This window comes from Columba livia, chromosome 2, assembly GCF_036013475.1.
Source record: "Columba livia isolate bColLiv1 breed racing homer chromosome 2, bColLiv1.pat.W.v2, whole genome shotgun sequence".
In the NCBI taxonomy this organism is placed as follows: domain Eukaryota; kingdom Metazoa; phylum Chordata; class Aves; order Columbiformes; family Columbidae; genus Columba; species Columba livia.
Genome location: NC_088603.1, coordinates 20684071 through 20708448, shown reverse-complemented (window position 1 = coordinate 20708448; position 24378 = coordinate 20684071). Strand labels below are relative to the sequence as shown.

The 24378-nt window shown below is 38.9% G+C and overlaps 1 protein-coding gene across 2 annotated transcripts in view; it reads right to left on the bottom strand.

Annotated features, from left to right (window-relative positions):
• NEBL (nebulette) overlaps positions 1-24378 on the bottom strand; it is a 253116-nt gene that overhangs the window by 140821 nt on the left and 87917 nt on the right. For both annotated transcript variants that reach the window (XM_065050836.1, XM_065050837.1), the window contains exon 4: positions 7-114. In XM_065050836.1, the coding sequence (XP_064906908.1) occupies positions 7-114 (108 nt within the window). The remainder of the gene's footprint in view (positions 1-6; positions 115-24378) is intronic.

Genomic DNA, 24378 nt, shown 5'->3' with positions numbered 1-24378 from the left:
ACATACATTACTGATTTGTTCCTGAGTCTTTTTCAGTCTTTGTAACTCAGGCGTATCGGTGACAATACTGAACCCTCTTCCTTTGCTTTCTTCAAAGTCTCTTTTGTATTTTACCTACAGAACACAAAATACAGAAGAAAAGGGTTGTTTTTATTTTCCACAATGTGCCCCTAGCAATGCAGCAATTTTATATTTTTTTTTTTTATTTTTATTTTTTTACTGTAAACAAAGCACTTGTGAAAGGCTTTGAGCTCTTAAATGGGAATCCGTCCTTCCTCCACAAACAGAGATAGGGAGGAACTGGGCAAAATTTCCCACTACCCAAACAACCCCCATCCAGGGGTGCCATGGGCTCACCTCCATGCATAGTGCAACCGTGGAAAGACCACTCTCTGTAATCATTTCATTCTCAGAGCAGTAACCACAGAACTGTAGATGCCAATACAGCATCAAGCAAGCACTTATTTTCACATAAAAAATCATCTTTATCTAAGTCTGGAGTCTTCTGATACACAGCTTCACATTCCAGCTTCTCTTCATGATGAGCCTACCATTCTCCCCCCGAGTCGAAACACAAATTACACGTCTAAAAAATGCTGCATGAAAAGAGTATTTAGAAGATTGCGAAGTCAAACATTCAGAAGTTAGAGAATGGCTGCCCATACAAGCTTAATTTGTCCCTCTTGCACATACGCATTAGGATGTTGTCTTTAATCAGGTACTCGTTTATTAGCTGTTGACAGGCCCCCTGCTTTATTCTGTACACAGCAGAGACTGTTCCATATGTGGTTGCATCTTTTTTTCAGACCAGGCTATTCAAACCCTACCATCAAGGTAGGCTTATTAGTTTCCTCAGGAGCTTTTTTATAGCTCTCATCACAGTCATTAATCCATATTCATAACACATCCTGGCAAGTAGGAATCATATTATCTGCACTTTCTAGGGCAACCTGCAAACTGAGGTGAAAAAAGGTTGATTTCCAAAAACATACAGAGGGCTCAGGATGTTCACTCTCAGATTCTCAACACTTGAATATGTTCAAATTATGGACTTAATTTACTTGTACAAATGTTCGGTTTTTCTGCAAATCAGTCTTGAGGAATCTCAATTTCAATATATAGAAACATGACGAAATCTGCAAAATTTTAAGTCACTGCTGAGCAACAGACAAAACTGTAGCAAAGAAAAAGTTGGGACCCGGGTCTCCACAGATGGATTCATCAACCGTATCCATAACAATTTCCTTTTACTTCCTGTGTCCCCTGCTTTATTCACTACACACATCCAGATTTTTCAACACATAGGAGAGCAGTAGTACAAAAAGCAGTGTTCTCCTTTATACAACTAATATCCAGCAAACATCCAGCTTATGCATCAACCCTTTAGTTCAAGGCTGGCTTAGGTTTACTTCACCAGCAAGCACCTAATGTTGTGACAATGATACACAGGAAAAAATACCCTAGATCACAAAATGTTTCACAAGGCTATAAAATACTATTTGTCCTGCATGACCTAATCCTTGATGTGCACATTCATAATAGTTGGATTTTCTTCAAATGCAGTTTCAAGGTATATAGTTATCACAGTATACAGTTCATACATAGGCCCATCATACAAATCCCTGAGACACTGCAGTAAACAACCACAGCAACAACCATTTTTTCTGTATTCCACTTGTATGGCTAGCTGAAATTCATACATGAATGACTGCAGATTTCACACAAGCATGTTGTTCTGCACCACCCTGAGACTAAGGAAACAGCGCTTCCACTCGGGCTTTTGAGGAAATCATGGACTAGCGGCCCATGTCCTTCTGTTCATCTTCCCCAGGTTCAACCCTTTTCTTTCCATTTTACCACTACTATCAGGCATCACTTTCACTTCTTCTGAGCTTCTAAATTAGTCTAGTCCACCTCTCCACAGCTTCTTGCTAAGTCTCTTCAAATACCTTTATCAAATATGCTTTTTCTGTTGCCTGTTACCTCCCTTTACTTCTACCAAAGGCTCCCTATCTCCCCACTGACTCTCAGAGGCTTCCTTGAACAAACAGGGTGGACACAATATCGCAGGACTGTCTGATGCTAAGAAATATGTATTATGAGTACATGTGAACTTTTTTTGAAGTCATACAGAACTACCTAATTTGGACAGACTTCCATGGCCAAGGATTTCTAACACAAAAGACTTTCTTCCAGTGTCGGGAATTTCAAGCAAGGGAATCGAAGTCTGTTCTAGTCTCAGCCTTGGAAAATACTGAGTTTTTTGCATAAAAATTCCAAATTCAGCCTGAGGTAGAGAGCTGACATGGAACTGTTCAGCCTTACTGCTTAAAGTTTAGTGGCATTACAAGCAAGTGAAAACATCTTACAATGGGAAATGGGCTCATCCTTGCCTATAAGAGAGATTACCTGTTGCTAGAAAGAGCATATTAGTTCCAAATGTACCAGCCATTAACTTCCAATGACCTTTATTTATCTTAAAAAACACAACAGAATAAAAGAGGGAACCAGATAGTTTTAGCTTCACATTATTTTAATCCTTCAGTCAGATAAAAAGGACCCCTACACTCTATTAACAAATAACTTCACAAGCCTAAGTTTAACTATATCCTTTAGAGAAACTACTCCGAAATCATTAAAAAAATAAATTATTTAAAATATTAACAGACTTATTATATGCATTATTGGATTGTCTAACTTCAAAATGCAGATTTAATTTACAAAAATCACCAAGAAATATAATGTTTCATGAAGACCACAGCGCAGTGAAGTGTAGCCCACTAAAACCACTAGCTGTTATAAGTTCAAAAGAACAAAATCCCTTCATTTCCAGAAAATGTCAAATAATAAAGGTGCCATCAGTTATTCAGAACTTGGATTTTAAAAAACCCTATTCAGTATCAAGAATATATAGAAATGAAGAAGGAAGAAAACAAGTGATGACTGATGTTCAGTTTTAGATAACTTCAAAATACAAGACTATCTTGCCCACAAAAGTTTAAGCTACTACAAAATCAGAGATTAAAATGCATTTTAATTGCTTTAAACCAATTTACAGTAAAAAAAATATTCTGTATAAGAGCTGTAAATATCACTCTACTGAATTACTTAACTGCGTAGTGGATCTGGCTGGGATGGAGTTAACTTTCCTCATAGCAGCCTATATAGTGCTGTGCTTTGTATTTGTAGGGAGAACAGTGTTTGCAGCACACCAGTGGTTTGGCTACTGCTGAGCAGTGCTTGCACAGCATCAACCATGTCTCCCCAAACTCACTCAAAGGCCAGTAGGCTGAGGGTGGGCAAGGACATGGGAGGGGACAGTCAGGACAGCTGAGCCAAACTGACTAAGTGGATATTACATATCATAAAACATCACACTCAACAACAAAAGTTAAAGGGGAGGGGGGCATTCTGTATTAAGGCATTTGTTTTCTGAATCAACCGCTTTGTGGACTGAGGCCCACCTTCCCAGGAAGCGGCTGGACATGGCCTGCTGATGGGAAGTAGGGAATAAATCTTCTTTTTCTTGCTTCACTTCTGTGAGTGGCTTTTGTTTTCTTCCCATTAAACTTGACTCATGAGGGGGTTTTCATCGTATTTTCTCCCTCTGTCCTGCTGAGGAGAGGGAGTGAGAGAATGGCTTGGTGGGCATCTGGCAGCCAGTCAAGTTCAACCCACAACGAACTGGAATCCTTGAAATTTAGTTTTGAAATCGAAATGTCTATAACCCCTAATGACTGAATCATAAATGTGTTCATTTCCTACAAAGATGCTTTTTAGCAACTCATTACCAATATCCCAGGCAGTGGGTTCATAATGCCTCCCTCTTGGCTCAAAAATTCAGTGCAGCCTCACAAATGCAGAGCACCCTCAGTGGTGAGTGCCTTGAAAAACTGACCCTTTGAAAAACAATGTGTGGCATAAGCATTAGAAATAAAACAGTAATGAATCACCACAAATGAAAAAGTTTTAAGTAAAAATACTTCAGGAGAAGTTATTCTGCACAGACCCACAGTGAAAGGACTAAGTGATCCAACAGATCTTTAACAAATAATACTTCTCAGATTCATGGCATCAGCAAGATCTGTTTGAGAGACCTGAAGACAGGATTGTGTAAATCCATTCAGAAGGTCAGCAAGAAGCAGCCAAGGACAGAGGGTCCATCTTACTCTGTATATAAAAATCTTATGCTGAAGAAAATGCTGCTCATTTCTTTGCAGGTATACATGGCACTTGGCAGCAAATCCACCTATTAGCAAAACAATATTATTTTTTCCTGGGAGAAACTCACTCAAAATATAAATGAAGCCTAAAAGCTTGATTATTCTCTTGGATTTTTTGGTACCTACCCTTAGTCCAGACTCATTTACAACAACAGAAACATGCATCAGTTGAACAAACAACATAGGAGTCCAAAAACACCAAACAACAACAAAAGCAAAACAAGAATTCACCATGGAGGATACTCATACTCTTATCAGCAATGGAAAGCTGTGAATACAGCTGACCTCAGAAACACTCTTTATTCCATCTCTACCTCAAAAATTTACTCAGCCACTACAAAGCAAATATTAAATTCCCAAACGCTAAGGCAATGATCAAAACTGGTTTCCTGTAGAGTCCCTTCTCTACTTCCCTGTAGAGACCAGGTAGCTATGCCAAAAATCTGCTCCCAAAATATCCTTACTCTGAGACACTGCCCCACAGACTGAGGCATCATGATGCCTGATGTCCAGCAAAGAGTATGCAAGGGTAGAATGAGAGGATAGGACCCCTCCACACCACATTTGCCTTGAGAGGAATATTCATAGACAGTCTTTACCACACCCTGAATATTTATGAATTTGTTTCAGTATGTTGTGTCTGAGGTTTTCCCAGAGCCATCTGCTCCTTCTGTGCCCAGCACACACAACTACTCCCGAAAGGTCACCATCTGCTAATACACTGGTTTTCACAGACTGGCAAAAAAATCCTCTACCACAGTACAGGTCCTGGAGGCGCAGCTTGGCAAAGATGTCTTTGTTTGGACCTGCTTCTTCCATAGAGCACCTACACCTGTTGATTTTGCCTTGATTTATCTTGCTTCTTACAAACATAATGGCAAGACAGAGTTAAAATTTACTCTGTAAATTAGGTTTTTATCAACACAGCTAAAGAAAGTGTTTACAGGTAAATCAACCATGGAGAAGAATTCCAGACTAAACTCAGTAAGACTTCCTTTCAGTTGACTAATCCCTCTTAGGAAGGATCTCTAACATTCAGAACTTGGATTTTAAAAAATCCTGTTCAGTATCAAGAATATATAAGAATGAAGAAGGAAGAAAACAAGTGGTGACTGACGTTCAATTTTAGATAACTTCAAAATTCAAGTCTATCTTACCTAGAAAAGTTTAAGCTACTGCAAAATCAGAGATTAAAATGCATTTTAATTGCTTTAAACAAATTTACAGTAAAAAAAAAAATAAATATTCTGTATAAGAGCTGTAAATATCACTTAAATTAATTACTTAACTGTGTGGTGGGTCTGGCTGGGATGGAGTTAATTTTCCTCATAGCAGCCCATGTCTGACAAAGCTAGGTTCCAGTCTTCACTGCATATCCTTGTCTTCTAAAACTGCCCATAGCTCTAGATCCCATTCATCTCCTTCTCATTTTAGAGGTACATTTAAGTCCCATCTAAGACCCAAAAACAGTACCCAAGCTATCCAAGCATTGCTTCTCCTAATGGCAGTAAAACATGGTTCTCCCACTGTCACTCCATTAGAACTGTTGTCCACTGTAAATCTAAACAGTCATCTGGAATACAGGAATTGGCAATGACCCAAAGGGCAAACTAAACCATGCTCAAGGTTTTTATACGAACTGGAAGCTATAGATTGGGAATTCCTTAGGGAAGTCAATGACCTATGGACTCCTAAAAGACCACTGATGAACGAGTGCTGCTGGAAAAAGGGACTGCAGTGTTAGAGAGTTCATCCCTTTAGTTCTACTGTTCTTAGGCAGCTAAAGGAATCTGCATTAAAAGAAAAATACATATAGGGAGTAAAATAAAACAAAACAAAAATCCCCTGAGACTGCATTTGGCAATTTTTTTCAAATAGTCTTTAGAATGCACAGTCATATTTCAGAAATTTTTCTTTTTACTATTGCAAAATAGCCATTTTCACAACTCACAGCTCTTGAAGCATTCATCATAATAGTTGAAACTTTCTGAAAGAAAACTGTTTCTCCAAAATGTTTTAAATCTGAAAAGGCCAACACTCCAACACTACAAAAAACATTTGTAACTATACAGAGTAAAAAGATTCAAGTGTCATCACTAACATTACATACACTGTCTTTCTGTACATACCACTCAAACATTGGGCAAGTCTGTCTGTGCTACCCTGTAGAGTATGTCTGAGCAAGTCTCCAACCATCTGCAAATCTCTGCACTGCAATTCCCTGAGGACCTGTGCAGTATTGCCAGGGAACTACTTCTAACCATCAAAAATCTTGGAATCCACGTCAGAACCATTAAAATGTTGGAGGGGTGCAAATTAAAATGTATGAATAGTAACTCTGGAGATAATGTCTCTATAATGTGGTCTCTTTATACTGAGGATGGTGACAGTGGCTCACAGAAAAAGAACAGGCAAAAGCGTTCCAGATCCTGGGATGTGTAGGGACAGGAAATTGGAGGCAGAGGGAGATCAACAGTTTCACAATGAGAAAAAGATGGAGTCCTCTCTTTGGATATATCACAATAGCACGTGAACAGTAGCTGGGATCCAAGTAAAATTACAAGTGAAGAGAGAGTGATCTGATATTGTTTCAACATGCTCACCTAGGCTCCACTCCATCAATAGGTATTTCCACTGAAACTGCTCAGGTGCTTCTGCCCAATAAATTATTTTTATGCCACCAAGTACACTGCTTAAGCACCTTATATCTTGTTTTGCTATTACGCAAAGTGGAAGTCAGTCTTATCATTTTCTGTTAAAATATGGCACTAATGTTCTCTGAAATTTGCAGACACAGAAAAGGTTACATAAAGAATGAGACAGTGGCAGATCAAGCTGTTTTGCACCCACTTCCACCAGCAATTATCACCCATTTAATTTGTGAAATAAACTTTACAACAACATTTCACAAGCAGTAAACAGATTCCATGCAGAAGTGCAGCTAAGGAGAGATAAGATTGCAACCTTTATGTCAGAGAAATACTGTCAGATCTTCTGTCCACTCCCTGTTGCTTGGTATATTATGTTTTTGAACTAGTTTATCTCCAAGGAACAGAAGTCTAAGGAGATGAAGGATTTCTTACTCTGCCACAGCAGAAATAGATCTGCCTTTACCAAATCACATCTGCAGGCAGAAAATGAAAGACCAATACATTTAATCTAAATGCAACCTGATAAATTACTACAATTTTTAATAATAACCTCTAAAATTAAATTAGTGACAGCAAACTCCTCCAAACAGAAAGATAATTATCAGCTGTAAAGGAGTGAGAAAAAAATTAAATGCCTCATATGTAGATTTTCTAAATCTTGGAACATGGTGTTAACTCCAGTTCCGAATTAAATACACAGTCACTGTCTTGCTGTTCTCCCCATTGGAAAGGAGAATAGCCAGGCAACCACCAAGCAAATTATGAACTCGTGAGCTGTGTACTCTGAGGGAAGAACACAGTAAATCACAAGCATGTGGGCACCTGCCCTGCCTACTTTCCAAGGTGGACAGAAAATGCATAACTGCTGGTTGGCCAGGGCGTCGAGACTGAGCTAGCAAGTCCTGCTGATGCAGGATACGTTAGCTTGGGCTCCGCACCATGCACGCCATGGCCATGCAGCCTTTAGTCGGTTCATAGTACCAGCAGAGCTCAGAGGAATCTGCCTACTGGGTACCAAAAAGATAAAACCCAAAAATGCACAGCCACAGAAAAGTCACAACAGCAATTCTGAGGAAGAAAAAAAAAAATTGCCCTCCCTGCAAAAAGCCCCCAAATAAAACCCCCAAAAAGCTACCTAATAAATCTGTCAAATAACACAAGGGCCATATTGGTCCAAAGAGTGTACAAAAGTCACACAAAGAATCAAGCCAAAAACTGAACTAAAAAATACAGCATGAGATGTAAAGAAGATTGACTCCAGAAGGGATGTAAAGAAAACTGACGTCGAAAAATTGTAATACAGACTAAGGGTGCAAGTTGTAGTCATATATAGCAAAAGGTAACCAAAACAAACTTTAACAGGCAGTAGAAGTCAGCACATGACATGCAGGGTGGGGAGGAAGGCAGGGGGTGGAACCTCTCAAACTTTCATGAACAGCTGCCAAAAAAAAAGGGAACATTCACTGCTGTAGCAGAAGAGATTGAAACAAGTCCAACTGAGAACAACCAGAATATGTCCTAGAACAAAGTGCAAAGGAAAAGGACCTCAAAAATCTAGATTTGAGCAACACAAACCTGCAGCCACACAGGCATTACAGAAAGTAACAGGACACAGTGCAATTATACCCCTCTGGCTTCTGCTAACAGTTTAGCAAACTTGGGGTGTCTCACGTCCGTCACTCAGATGCCATTTAGCTGGCACCTTACATACCACTCACATTAGTAACCATCCTCATTTCTCCTTATCCTACAGTTTCTCTTCTCTATGTCCTTGATAAGGACACACCACCTCCTATTCCACAGAATTAATGGATCATTTGCATTTAGGTGCTTTTAAAGAAGTTCCTTACAACTGCTTAGTCTGCCATTTTTTGGTTACTTCTCAGTGCTTCAGAAGGAACTTCCTTTTTAAAAGCTGGAAGTAAAAAAGGGAAAAAACATGAAAGTCCATAAAAACAACTTCCAGTTAATGCCTGCAGTTTGGCACCCGCAGATTAGTTTTAGGGTAGGAAATTTTGCTTAATTTCAGTTTATTCCTGAATACAGCCATTAATCCAGCAAACTCTTCAGAAGGTGGTAACTGGCCAGAAACAACAGCCTCATTGGACAAAAAGCAGATGTCTCTACTACAGACACGTACACACAACCTCACCAACCAACATGCTTTTACAGTGAGGGCAGAGAAAGTGACATTTTCAGGGAACAACTCAGCTCATTTAAAACATCTAAAAAAATCCTGAGATGTAAAAATACATTTTTAAAATACTTAAAATACCTCTAGATGTCTTTAAAAGACATCTAAAACCAGGTGAAATGAACTCTATCCAGAGCCCAAACATTCCCCATCATGGTGTCTATACATTTCCTGTAATAGTGTATTTTCACAAGCTGCTTCAAAGTATATTCATGCGTAGTTTTCTAAATCTGCAGAATTCTAGAGTGATACATGGATGTCAGGATCCTGTTTGGTGCAGGATCAGTTGTCAGACACAGAAACCATCAGCTGCGTATAGCACAGTGTTTGTTAAACTGAAAGCTGAATCACCAGATTTTTTCAGACTGTGTCTGTAGAGTAATATGTAAAACTAAACTAAAAGAGTGGTTATTTATGATGTGCAAAGGAATGAGAAGGGCAAGGTACCCTTTAAATATATCCATTATTCATTCCTCCTGAATACACAATTTCTGCTTCAAACAGCAAGGGATATGTTGTGAGAGATGCCCTTCTAATAAAAACAAGGCAGGAATGTTAGTACCAGAAGGTTCCCTGCTGGCTAAAAAGTGACAGTTGGCTGGGCCAGGATCAGAGCAAAAAGTGGGGTGTAGCAGCATAGCCTGCTTATACACAGAAAAAAATTGGAAAGGAGTCCACAAGTTAAAGATATTATTCCAGAAATGAACAGAAAACTTTAAAAAAAATAAATTAAAAAAAAAAAAAATCAGCTGTACGTTGCAGTTCTTATCAGAAATGTTAGCTAATAACAATGAGCAGGAGGTGTGAGAGGGAAGAGAAAGAGAACAGTTACAAATCACCCCAGCTGTAAAAACTGCTGCCTTTGTTAAACAGCAGTTAGTAGAGAAAAGGTGGGAATTTAAAGAAGGATCCTTGTTATTTAAATGCTATCCTGTGCTGCTTTTTCAAAACTTCCTTTAAAAATGTATAATCAACTATTTTTTAGTTCCAAGAAGTAAAGGCCACAGGCTTGGGATTTGGTTCGGTCATTGCCTCATATAAAAGAGAGGAAGGACATTCCTATCTGTATACACCCTACCTTTTGACTGCTTTTAGGTTTTGAAAACATCTACACAGATGAGCTTTATCATTACTCTGAAGCCTTCTACTGGCAAAACTGATGAAAATAACTTCGTCATAATTTTAAATACTGTTTATTTTTCTTTCTCACCTCTAATGAGCAGGAACTTATCCATCTCAAGACAATCTTTTTATTTTAGGGGAGGGAGAGTAATGATAGGGATAGTCTGACACTAATGATACAAACTGTATGTTTTATTTGTATGCAATGAAATAGGACAGGCACACAATGTTTAAAAAATTCTGAAAGATGGTAATTTTCTTAGATATTAAACAGTTTGCATATTTTTCAGTGATTTGCTTATCTGGAAGGGAGAAGGCTCAGCCTACATTCAGCCAGCATGCTGTCCCCTTTTTAATATCTCAGGAAACATCAAATCCTACAGGTAAGATGCAACAGGGATTTTGGTCTGCTCTGTTCAATTCACATGCGCAGGGATGTATATTCCACAGAAGGCAAATACAGCTTCTGCAAGTAACACAGCCAGCTTGCACAAATCAAATAGGCTGAAAAAGGATGCATTTAAATGCACTGAAATGCTCATTAATTGCAGAGAACTTAGTCTAAAGCCCACAGGACCCTTGTGCTGCCATAATAGGAAAAGGCACAACTTCTGGCAATTACCCAAGGTGCTTTCCAACATACTTGTTTGAATTACAGAGATCAGATACAAACCTCCCAGATTCTAAACAACTATTGTTCTTTTCCTTGACAATTTTTAATATTTTCTGCTGTGGGGAAATGCAGTTATAGCACTAATTTGATCCTCAGGTCTCCTGTCAGCTTCAATGCACATTCACATATTTTGAGAAATTATAAATATTGCAAAATTAGTTCTAATATAATACAGAAAATAAGTTTGAAGACCAAAACTGTGTCTCTACAACATAAAAGCCCCAAGAAGCTACATCCTTGTCACTCCATGCAACTGCCTCTGTAAAGCACATTTGAATCATTATCTCTTGTTGCTTAAACAGGCCAAGCAGGAGTAAGTCTGGGCAGGCACTTCATGGGCATTATTTACATCAAAACATTGTTTTTATGTTATTTTCCCATTGCAAAGATTAAATACACTTTATAAGTCCTGCCTGCTGGAAAGATATGAAGGAGTATTTTCCATTTTCCAAAGGATGGGAAGTTTTGAAGGGAAGCTATCCTGATGTCTTTTCCCTGGAAGATCTCCTGCTACTGAACTGGTCTGTGTGTCCTGTAATGGGACGGTGCCCAACCTACTGTAACCAGGAGGAACAGGGACCTCTAGATACCCAGCTTCAACTAGAGACAGTGCTTGAGGGGGACTGTTCTGCATGACCATCTAGGGAGACCATGCTAGCAATGAGGTAATTACTGGTAGAGCGACAGTGAAGCCCAAAACCTGCCAAATGAAGGATGGCTGCCTCTTCTGACACTTGCAGAACGTGCTAGAAAAAAGGTACATATTGTAAGAGGACAAAGAAAGAGAGACACGGTACACCCAGCAAAAGACTGAGGGCTCTGAGAAGAAAGTTCAGTGCTGCCACAACCACTGTCGCAGCCCAGCACAATAAAGGAATCATAAGAAATTAGTAGATACAGGTCCATCATATACAGAGCATTACAGACAGCTGTTACACTGCCGAATACTAAACTTACTATTTCTTTTCTTTCCTCATCTGTTTGCACTCTTCTCCTGGCTCTTGCAGACGGAGTATAAGCTCTTTTCAGGCAGATATTGGGGGTTTTGTGCTGAATTTGAACAGATTCTAACACAGTGTGCTAGCACTAGAGCCACTAGATACCACAGTCATCTGGGTATTTCCTGAGAGCTGACATCAGGGCAGCCGTTCTCTCTGCCAGGATTCAACTCAGGTGTTCAGAGAAACACCTACACTTACTGAGCCACAGTGCCCAGGGGTTCACATCAGTGTCATTCAATCTATTTGCGGTCTACAAACCAGCAGGGTCCAGGAAATCAGCTACAAAGGCAGAGGGAGGAGGGAGAGGAGGCAGAGAAGGAACGGCAGTGGCTAAGTGAGGAGTTTCACTCCATTCCCTGACCCAGACCTGTGTCAATATGGTGTGTTAGCACTGCTTGTCTCAAAGATGTATCAATAGTGACACAGGCACTGCCTACACCAGACTTTAGCAATGTGTGAAAAGCACACATTCGAACAGCTCGTCTGTCACCATGCACATGGTGCAGCTCATATCAGCATACGGCACTGGCACGGGGAGCAGAGTGTAGATGCAGCTCATACTGGAGAAAAAATGGTTTTGGTTAGCTCCTGCCACGCAGAGCAAATTGTACCCTGTATGTGCACTATTGCATCCTCAGTCTGTGATCATGTCATTCCCAACTCACACTGTCGCACCCCTGACAACAGTTTTGGTTCAGACTTGGCCCTCAAGTCAACAAGGCATCAGATGGGAAGCCACAGGCTGCTGCATCCAAAACACCCTGTTCTTCAACATGTTTTTTTATTTGTTTGCTACACACTAGTAATAGCCCAAGGGGTGGGGAGAAGCTTCTGGAAGACTCCTGGCAGGTTGACCCTGTTGGATTTTGCTTTCAGTGAGAGCTCCTTGTCCCACCCCAGCAGCACTGGTGGCTGCAGAGGTGATGGAGCAAGTGGAGCAATGGGCACAGTCATATCTTCACCTGCAGCCTCGGCCACAGCTCAGTGGAGGAAGATCTCCAAACCTGAGAGCTCAAATGGGGGATGGGAGTGGGACAATAGAAAGAGAGACTGAGATGGAGTCACCTGACAGAGAGAAGAACAGCAGGCAAGAGAATTGCAAAGATAAACTTAAGAGGATATTTGTCTGGCTGCGTGCAAACATTCTTGGGATCCTCAAAAAATCCTGGACCTGTCAGAGTAATTTTTTAAAGAAAAATGGAGGGGAAAATATATTTGGCATTGCTAGAATACCAGGTGGCTTCACTGTTTGGCAACCATCTGGTCTCAGTTTTCTCTTTGTTAGTAGCACCAGCATCAAATGAGACAGAAATAGGAAACGTTAGCTATTAAAATATACACAATTAGACAAATAAAAGCTACCATGAAGCGAAGGGAAACCAGTAAATGGATGGCAGTGTTAAGCACATGGCAACTCATTTTAAAAAATAAATAAATAAAGGCAAGGCCACCCTGAATTATAACTAAGTAGCAGTTAATTTAGTGGTTGTAATATTACATATGAATTGTGAAATCTTTGCTAATGGTTTACCATTGTCCTCCCCTCCAGCTCCTCCACACACCATGTAGTAAAAGAGCCAGAAGTGTTCAGATTACAAAGAAGGCAACTCAACACAGAAGAGAAAAACTAGAGGAGGAAGGAAAACAGCAGCAAGGCCGGAGCTATAGGTGAGTACGAAGGATCAAACCAAATACTCACATGTATTGATCTGTCATTTAAAATTAAATTTAAAAGATTTTCATGTGGATTTTTTTTTTGGTCAAAGACAATAAACTGCACAAAGCACTAAAGACTTCTCTGAAGTCTCATTGTTTCAAGATGGTTATTTCCATCCCAAACTAAGATCAGTTATTACTTAAAACATGAAGTGCATGCAAGGCTAATTTTTCAGATGGAGAAGAGCAAAGACAATCTGCAGGTTCATTTGCCTCTGTGAAAAACCTCGTTTGCACATATGCAGCTAATTGCTAATCTACACCCACAACATATCTAATTACAATTTTGCAGGCAGAGTTTAAAGACTTTGGTGCAAAGTGTTTGCTTTTTTATTTTAGAGATGAAATAAACCACCAAATAGAAACAGAAAAATAGTAACTATAGCAAGCAAATCTAACTTGAAAATTGAAGCAGAGAAGCAGTTCAGCAGCCACAGCCTTACGCCCTCTGCCACTTGACTTCATGGTCTTATTCCAGCTGTCAGAGAAAACAATAGATGAAAACATGGCTAGAAGATTGAATATTCTAAAAAAATGCAACAATGTCACATAAATGCCAACATGTATAATGTAATCATTGCCATAAAAGAATAGCACCCATTTATCATGGTATACATGCGGAAACTTGTCATCACAATATATTGTGCACTAAGATTAAACACAACTCTGCTGTGAGATAACTCGACTGGTAACTTGATTATTGTTTTTTTTTTAATTTATTTTGATTAACTTCTTCTTTTCACCAGCACTGTATTAGGCAAACTTGCTTTGACCATTTCCACCTGCCAGCTAAACTCCTGACAAATACTTTATCCTCTGAAATTATTAATTACTGGTAAATGCCAACTGAGGCTGTTATTAGCTCAAGCTAATAAGAGGAGTTCTGCTGAATGGATTGAAGGACACACCAGGCACAGAGTGAGAAAGAGCCTCAGACAGACATCAGGAACCCTGAAAATACAGCAGCACTGCCACAAGGCTGCATCCTGTGACATCCAAGGGAAATCCAGTTCAAACCTGGTATCAAGGGCTCTGCACTGGCATCTTTTACTGAATTCACAATGCAGTGTTAATTGGAGCACCATAGCCCCAATACCCCATCTACTCACTAATACAAAAATAACCAAACTGTGGAAACACTGGGTAACAGGAGACCAATGACCCTGTCTCTTCTCAGCCACACATCACTTTGCTGAGTCATGAATTTAAAATTTAAAGCATAGAAAATACATGACTAAGTGATGATGTAAAAAGTTTTCAGAGAAAGAACTGAAAATGAGCTGAGAAAGCACTCTTGGTGTAAGTCCTGCACTTCAAACTAACCTGTTAAATTTCATTTTCCTTTCAATTACTCTTTAATAGTCAATACAAAGTATTTTCCAGTCTTATGGGGGGAAAATAGACATACATCTGTGCTGCTATGATTTTTTAGCAAATGCCTGAGGACTTAGAATTAAAGGCCATATTTAAACTGTATTTTGGCAAGGATTTATAGAGAGTCATTTTGGTAGTATGGAAATGATCGATACATATCAAGGGTGGATTATTTTACTAAAACTCCCTATCATGCACAATTCATCTCCTAAAATGTCTTGCTTCTGGTCTCTTTGATGTGGTAACTACTAAAAGGCTACGTGTAAAAAAGTTTAAGTCTTTGCATGGTGTTTTCTGACTGGGGGCACATCATTCTCTCAAGGATATTCAAGCCTGTGAGCATTTTATATGCTGAGAGTAGTACATAAATAAATTAGGCAGGCTGAGTTGCAGCAACAAAAACATTTGAGTTATTGCAAACATATTTGTTACCAACATGCAGAGTGTTACTACTGTGTTTTGGCTCAGGAAATCCATCCTCGAGTAGCTGAAATTTTGGGGGTTTTTTAAGTGTCAGTGGGTATTTACATCACAGCTCATCATAATCATCTACAGCAGTCTCTGTCTCTTTAAGAGTAAAATGTATTAATTTTTTTTTCTTAGATTTATCTACAAATCAACACAAAGACTGAAATTTTTACTAGGAAGTAAGGAAATCAGCAAATATGGCAACTGTTCATAATGTCTGTCATTAAGTGTAATATATAGTAGTGACTGTCCACATAAACCATTGCAGATGTCAAGCCAGGCTGAATAACCAGCCTGGTAGCACAACAGTTTTCTGTAACATTTCCCACATTTAAACCTCTAATTTAGAAACAAACAAATTCAAGAAAACTGTACCAGCTGGTGGAAGGAAAACACAAACAGATCATGTTCTGTTTTTATTTCAAATGGGTAGGTGGTAATCAAGCATCTTGTACTTTAGAGTTCTCCAAGTCCTTGCCTACTAATTAAATTCAGACACTGACCAGTGACACTTTTCAGCTTGACCTCAACCACCTAATGCTCTGAAAAGAATGTACAGGGAAAAAGGTCAAACAAATTCCAACTTACTTTTAACTACAGCCTGAAATCCTCTGTGAACTCCATACTACATCTTGCTTCTTTAAACGTCAGAAAAAGCTTCAGCAGAGTCCAGAGAAACACCACCTTTCCCATGAAACTTTTTTATGACTCCATCAGCTACACTAAAGCAATTCCATGACTCCAGTAATTACATATGTATCTCAAAACGACTCAGGAAGCAAAACAGGACACTATTCTTTCTCCATAAGAAAAATAAAAAATTACCCAAGTACAGTATATATTATCTACTCCAAAGTGATATACAGCCCTTAAGGCTAACACTGATTTTACTGAAAGTTCCATAACTAAATCCACATAAATCTGGAGTTTAGGTCAACCCATTCCTTTTACCATAGCGCGATGGGAGTGCCAGGTGCAATTCTAGCTGATTCAGCTGGAATTTCTGCCAGGAATTCAAGGGAGTGTACACGGCTACAGATGCTCAACCGCATTTTGAATGGATGCAGTGTAAGCTTTCCACGTGCCTAAACTGCTCTGCCAGCCAGCACAACGGAGCCGGTGCCACAATCCCAAACTCACGCTTCCTGCTTCACAGCAAATACTGCCAGATGTGCTATCTCCATCCATACTGGGATGCACGGGGACTCTAGATGAGGTTGTGAAAGGCTCTTCAAGCCCCTGCTGAGCCATCACTCACGTTACTGGCTGACCCTCAACGTGGAGAAAGCAGAGCACAGGAGCAGAGTTTGCTTATGGACACTTATTTGCAACACAGTCTGAAATACTACCTCCTTTATTATTTTTATTTTGCTGAAAACAATACAGACAGTGTAAAACCTACACTTAAGAATGACAGAATTTCTTCTTATTTACTTATCCATTTCTAAGTCCTAAATGTACAGGTTAGAAATGCACTCAGTCTTCCCTTATCAGGAGGCAGAGAGCACTGATCATGGCATTAAATAATTACAACTATAAAAGATACCACCCAAAAACAGATTTTGTAACACCGCAAATGGTTCAAAACCCTCCAAAACAAGCCAGAAACACTATTGACCACTTTTTAACACAAATTACACCACAGACACTTGAGAAACTGAGTAAATAACACTAGGTGGATTTACCTCCATTGTAGTTGTTTCTCTGGCGCCTATCACATTAGTGTACAAGTATCACACAATAGTTAACAAGAACACAGAACATGTTCTGAAAAGGTCTGTTTGCCACAATCCTTCAAAGCCTATTTTCAAGAGGTCTAAATGTTTAACGTTTTGTCATCTTAACCGCTTCTTTCTCCTGCGCTCTCCTGCTTTTTCTTCTCTTTTTCATCTCCCTTCCCCCCTTCCACCAGCAGAGATGGAGCCTTTTCTTTACGCTCATAATCAATCCTCCTCGAACTGGATTCCACTGCATCTTGACATAACAATCAATTACTTTCCACGACCAAGGGTTTCCAGAGAAAAAGAGTGCAACATAAAGCTTTCCTTATTTGTTTTACAAAAGCAAACATGAACTTTTGAACAAAATTTTAGGAATGAAATAGCTGTGAGTTTGACAGATAACTATATCATTTGAGTATATCCAAAATTCTTTTTAAAAGAGATCAGAGAAAAAGTTAAGAGACCAAAAAGTATGACAAGAGGGAAATGTGAAAAATGAAGGACAGATTATTAATAGAAGACTAGGAACAAAAGGAAAACGGGGAGCGGGGGGGGCAGGAGCAGGAAGAGTGGCAAGACAAAACATTTAATAGGAAATAAAGAACAGATGAACTACACTCAAGACCTTCACAGTACTTTTTTCCTTGTCTAATTCACAACCTGGACTTTTATTTGGTGATTCAATGTGATTTCCCCACCACCTCCCCAGACTGTAAAATAAAGATAGGGGGAACACCAAGATGGTAAATGTTTTAAAGAAGAAAGACCCAAAAACCATGAATTCACCTATTCTTATGAAAATACAAGTGATAGTATTTTCCTGGCAAAAGCTACTATCCATATACTGTGTGATACCAGCAGGATAAATCTGAAGTCACAAATGAGTGTGTTTATAATGCTGAAGTAGAAGACAGCATTGCTGGTTTCTCTTTTCTTCCCACATGTCAGCAAAAAGCCATCAATGTGTTCCTTCATAACTGCAAGACATTTTCTCACACATTTATTTTGTTATATCCTGAAACACAGGAGGTCAGCACTGCACTATCTTAAGAGTTTTCTAACATCAGCTGCCATAGAATTGAAAGAAAGTTTTCTTATTTTCAAACATATGGTCTGATATATTTCCCAGGAGGGAAGAAGGCAACAGTTAACCCTCTTCCTTGTTCTTTATTCCTAGTTTATGACTAAAACAATTTTTTTAAAAGAATTTGCTTTAATGTGGAGGATTTTTTTCTTTTCTTCCCTTTTGAAACATTACATCTGTGAGCCTTACAGTTTTTAAGGGTCCCTGTACAATAATGGTGCTGCATCCACATAATTCAGATGCTTTAATCCACATTTCTTTTGATGGAGGACAGAATCTGATCTATCGTCCCACTTCAGTTTATATTTGAAAATGACAAGACAAATGTTTATAACATATATTGCTTAAGCAAACATGCGCTTGTTATCTAATAATTTCACCACAATTCTTGCCTTTAGTTTCTCCTATAAACCCACATAAAGCGACATTTTTACATATGTGCTACAATAAATGCTCATCATATTTCGAAGGAAAAGGTCAACACAAGGGAATTTTTTCACATGACACTCTAAATGAACTCCAGTGAACTCCTCCTCCCACTCCTGTCAGTAGTTGTCTGATGGGTTTTGTTGCATTTACAATCTGTACCCCTTGAACAATGCCATCAGGAACTGCGATGCAAGAATCAATACATATCTATCAATATTGGGAACATATTTTTATTGCCTCTTTCAAAAATTCAAAAATAAATCTTTTAAAGCATAATTTGAGTAATCTCCCTTCAAACTAAAAATAAGGAGCTCCAAAAATCTTACATAAACTGTAACAGAAAAATATACACCTACAACATAAGTCCTAGGAGAGCTTGTATTCTGTTCAAGATTTTAAATTAGACTGTTTCACAAGGCAGAAAGAAATCTCACTACTGCTTAAACACCAATGTATTTCAACCCAAAATGGCCCTGTCCCTGAGGAATATCTGCTAAATACATGAAACGCTTGGCTAAAAGTGACTGAACAGTATCACAAACAGAACTTTCATTGTTAGATAGTGCTTATTTGATATTATTCTTCTAGTGCATTAAAAATAAGACAATTGTCCTCATTTTAAACATCACAGAAGTAACACATGAGAAGTGAAGCACCCCAGTTACCAGAGCAGTGAGGAGCAGACCTTAAAAGACACTGATTCATATTAAGTACACTGTTTACTGAATTATATTTCCTTTTCACTTATGAGAATGTAATTTGTTTCAAAACTCCCTGGAATCTATGTAATGGTATCTTACATATTTATTACCATTCAGTTATGTTCAGAAAATTACTTTTAAAAAAAATCCATACCAACAGTCCTTGTTCCTATAAAGAAACATTGCAAAGCACATTGGAGATCATCTGGTCCAACTTTCTGTTGAATGGATCAGCTTATCCAGGGTCTTGTCAAGCCAAATCTTGATATTTTCCAGCAAGGGAGATTTCACCACTTCTCTGGGCATCTTATTCTAGTGATTGGTTGTTCACATGGTGAAGACATTTTTTTCTTATATCCAATACAGAATTTCTCCTGAAGCAACTATTCCCATTGCCTCTTCTCCTACCACCATGAAACCTTGTAAAGAGAGAACCTCTACCTTATCTGTAGCTTTTTAGTTATTGGAAGACTGTGACTAGATTTCCCCTTAGCCTTCTCCAGGCTGATATAACTCAGTTCCTTCAGTCCTACTTCAGATGTTCAGTTCTCCAGCCCTTTTATTGTCTTTGTGGCTGTATTGGGATCTGGCTGTGACGGAGTTCTTTTTCTTCATAAGAGCTGGTATGGTGCTGTGTCTTAGATTTGTGACAAAACCAACACTGATAACACATTTATGTCTCAGCTGTTGCTGAACAGAATTTGCACAGTATCAAGGTCTTCTCTGTTTCTCATTCTGCACCCCCAGTGAATAGACTGGGGGTGCAAAAGAGGTTGGAACGGGACACACCCAAGTAGATGACCCAAGATAACCAAAGAGAGATTACATGCCAGCAATAAAATGAAGAGGAGGGATATTTGGGTAGGTTAGCCATCTTTTTTTCTGGGAACTGTCTGAGCATCATCTACCCATTAAGGTGGTGAGTAGATTGCTTTTGTATCACTTGTTCTGTTTTAGTTTCTTTCTTCCTTCCTTCTCTGATTTCTCATTCATTTCTTAAACTATTTTCATCTCAACCAACAAGGTTTCCCCTTATACTCTTCCTTTTCTCTTCCCTCATCCTACTGAAGATGGGGCCCAGGGGAAAACTGAGGCTGTGTGCTGCTTAGCTGCATACTGGAGTTAACCCACAACCATGGCTTTCCACTGTACCCTCTCCAAGAAACAGACCAACTGTCTTCCAGCACTCACCAACAAGCTCAAATTTTGCAGGGAATGCTTTATGCCACCTCTGCACAAACCAAAGGCCTCCTGCATTAGCTCTGGTATTACAAATCTGTGCAAACACACACAAGACAATCACATATAATGTCACATTAAAGCAATTGTCCAATTTTCTAAGCTGCTTTTGAAACAACAGTCTGCCATATAGCATATTAGCATATTAAGGGCCAAGTTTTCTTAATTAGCCATATGATCTTATCCATATTGCCAGGCCCAGAGTCAGCATAGCCCATACTGTATGGCTGCAACTAAATTTGCATCCCAAGCTATACAGTTGCAATGCTTTCACAGGGAAATTGTTCATCACGTTTCTTCCTGAGCACACGCACAGCATTTGGATTCAGCCATTGACTTTCCCAAGCACAACTGTGCCCCTACACAGGCCTTTTAAAAAAATGTTGACCAGTATACAAACAGTTACAGAACACTCTGCAGAGAACATACAAGTCATGCCATAAGATACATCACAGAATTTTTCCTAAGCCGTTTTCAGCTTCTATGATAGCTCGGTAGCATGATTAAATTTAACAGATTTGTTCTAGGTGTTCAACCAAAGCAAATTTTAATTGCTATATAACCAATGTTTATTCTCAATCTTGCTTATCCTGAAATGGCTATGTGGGCTTCACATCTGCCAAATCAGAAGAAAAAATACCATATTCAGTAGAATTGCATAAATTCTTCTTCAGCTTCAATTCTTTGCTTTTCTATCAAAAAAAATGCATTATGAATTAGGTATAGCTCATTATTCTATAGAGAGATGGCTGAGAGGATTGCAGAGAGCAAAAGCAGTGAGGGCAGAGTATTCATTTTAAAGACATCACCCATCCCAAGCATAATACCTGATTTTAAGAAAAAAAAAACTACACTGGCTTTTATGTACTAGTTATCTTAGCATTGTTCTTTACTTCTAACTAACCAAATCCAAGGGACAACTTGTATCAAAATTCCAAAATGAGACCATTAAAACAGAGTTCTTAATGAAATTGGTTTGGATTTTTTTATTTTTGAATGACAACCTTAGGCCAGAATATGCTTTTCAAAAAGCTATTACATGACTTAGAAGACTAATTCTCAAAAAACAACTTAATCATTTGAGTCCCTAGGACTGATTTAAATATTCAGGTGTTCCAGTCGTAATGAAAATAAATTTCTCTTAAGCACCTGGGGGAACTGAATCTTTGGTTTGGAAGTCAGAATGTAAAGGAGTGGGAATAAAACAAAACCTTATATTATGTTTCATTCAACATAACTTTAAGGTTACCAAACATCATTTTTATTCCAGTAATTCTTCCACCACCACAAAAGGACAGCTGGTAGAATACAAAGAAACACAATCTTTATTAGTTTCTCACTCTCCATTTTCCTAATTTACATCATACAAAATTAATACCTTAAGGCGTTTGGCTCCTGCAGCTTACAGACAGTTTCCTATAACTAGGTGTTTCAACAGAAAAGTAAAAGGTAGCCTAAGCTGGAAAACAGGTCATCTAAATAGATTGTCATAGTCTTGCCATTAGGTCATAGACTGCGTATTTGGCTGCCATAAATACAGCATTTCACTTTCCTATCTGTAAGCTGGAGCTCTGGAAAGTTATAGGCATCCAAGCTTTAATCAGTTTGTGTTACTAAGATTGAAGAGATTCCAGTAAAGACTGGATGGAGAGAGGCCTTGGAAAGATGCACAGCTATCGAAGAGGATCACTGCAAAGCTGAAGTTGCAAAGGAATCATTTTGGCTTTGGAAATAAATTTAACTTATTTTAGAAGTAGAAGCTTCACACAGACAGGCAGAGGGTGAGAACATGGAGGGGAAGAAGGGCTCCTGCTTCCAATTTGCTGTTGCTATCTTCAAAAGTAATAGAAAACAATTAAAAGATGGCACCTGAAACTAGGGAACTTACATCTAATAAACTCTAGTGCAAGGTGGTCACAATTATTTCTCATCGAGTCTCAGATCAGGTGTGAAAACATGAGGATAAACTATAACTGAACATGAAAAATTACCATTATCTGGTGTTCAGCTGAGGTGGACGGGAATGGTCCAGAAACCTCAAAATGTGCCAGAATAGCCTTTTGCCTCTTAATGATCAGGTGAGCAAGTGACACCTACATTTCAGCAAAAGCCAGGGGTTGTTCAGCATATCCTCACCAGGGGCTTTAGAATTTTATTGAGATCTAGACAGTGATCATGCCAAAAGCAATGGGCAGAGCTAGTAGAAAGGGTGTGTTCAAGAAGGCATCCTGCTTTCCAGGGGCTGCCCAACCACGGCTAAGGGAAAGCTGGATGTCCGGGACATGGGGCTAGCTCTGGCACAATAAACAGGACTGAAGGTGGATCCTTCTGAAAGGGCGATGAGGACTGGGCTTGTAACACAGACACACAAGGGAACTGTCAGCAAAACTGCTTTCATGGAGGAAAAGGTAACAGGGGTATTTTGAAAACAAAACTCTTAGTGAAGCAGCTGCTTCAAAAGAGGAGAAACTTAAGTTGTATTAGAATGTAGGGAGAACTCTAAAGGTCTCATTGACTCTATTAGACAACAGGAGAATCATATTCAAGAAGCATTATGTACCTTTAGACCTCACTATAGCAATTTTACACAGTTAACAAAGGGCAAACTTCAGCATAAAAAAGATTTTATCTTCAATTTATAACATATTATCTTCCCCTGAATGTACACGTGAATTATTGGCAGTGTAATAATAACATAGCACTATTGGATAAACTTCAGCACATGTTACTCTATAGTTTGCAAAAAGTGCTTGTTTTCACTTGCACTAATTCACAAAATTCGGTAATTGGCAATAGGTTGTTCCCAACATTAGTGCAAATTAGTAAGGTTCCACTTAATTTTCTTTAATTACTGGACTGGAAAGGATGATCATGTACATTGAGAGATAATTAGCTAAGTGGGTTTTAACTGGTTTTTGTGTGTAAAAATCTCCAGTCATTCAGCTAGACACTGACTGTGGCATTTCCTTTTGAGATAGATGTTCCCAATGAACCCCATTAGCTCCCCAAAGCTGCACAGTAACAGCTGGAAATCAGTGTAGGCAACGCTCAAAGAAAAATGGGCTGGAACAGGAGCAGCTATTCCCTTCTGAATTGTACTGCCTCATACTAATTGAGAACAACTTCACTGGGCTGACAGAGCCTGTAGTTCCAACATGATAAAAATGATGTTTACAGTCCCCAGGGGTACTGCATAGAAGTCTGCCTTCATGCATAGGAAACATATTAGCAATTGCATCAGTTGTGAAAAACAGCTGCCTGACCACCCCCCACACAGACCAAAAATACTGGACAGGGGCTGTTAGTTCAGAAAGAGTAAGAACAGCCACACAGTCAGACAGAAAATATGCACAAATGACCAGCACTGGACTGAACAGCACAGGAGCAGGCAATGCTATGGTAACAGAAATCAGATTAAATTGAAAGTGAGGGAAGAAAGAACTAGGGCAATAACCTCTGTTTTTCAACAGCACACATTCCTATGATAATTGAAATATACACAAAGCAAACACCCTTAAGACATAATATGCTTCAGCAACTTATTTCCAAATCAGCATAGGACCATTGTTAATATTTGTTTCATTTCTGCTGCAAAGAATACGTGCCTCAAAGAAGAAAAACCTGGTAAGTGAAGGAAGATAGGGCTGATAATAAACCAATTGTAAGTCACATGTTTCTTTCTGATCTGCTCTTTCAAATAAAATTTCATACAGGAAATACGTTTTCCCAGCCTTTCCTTTCCTAGGTGAAATATTGGTCTTTCCCCTTAGACAGACAACATC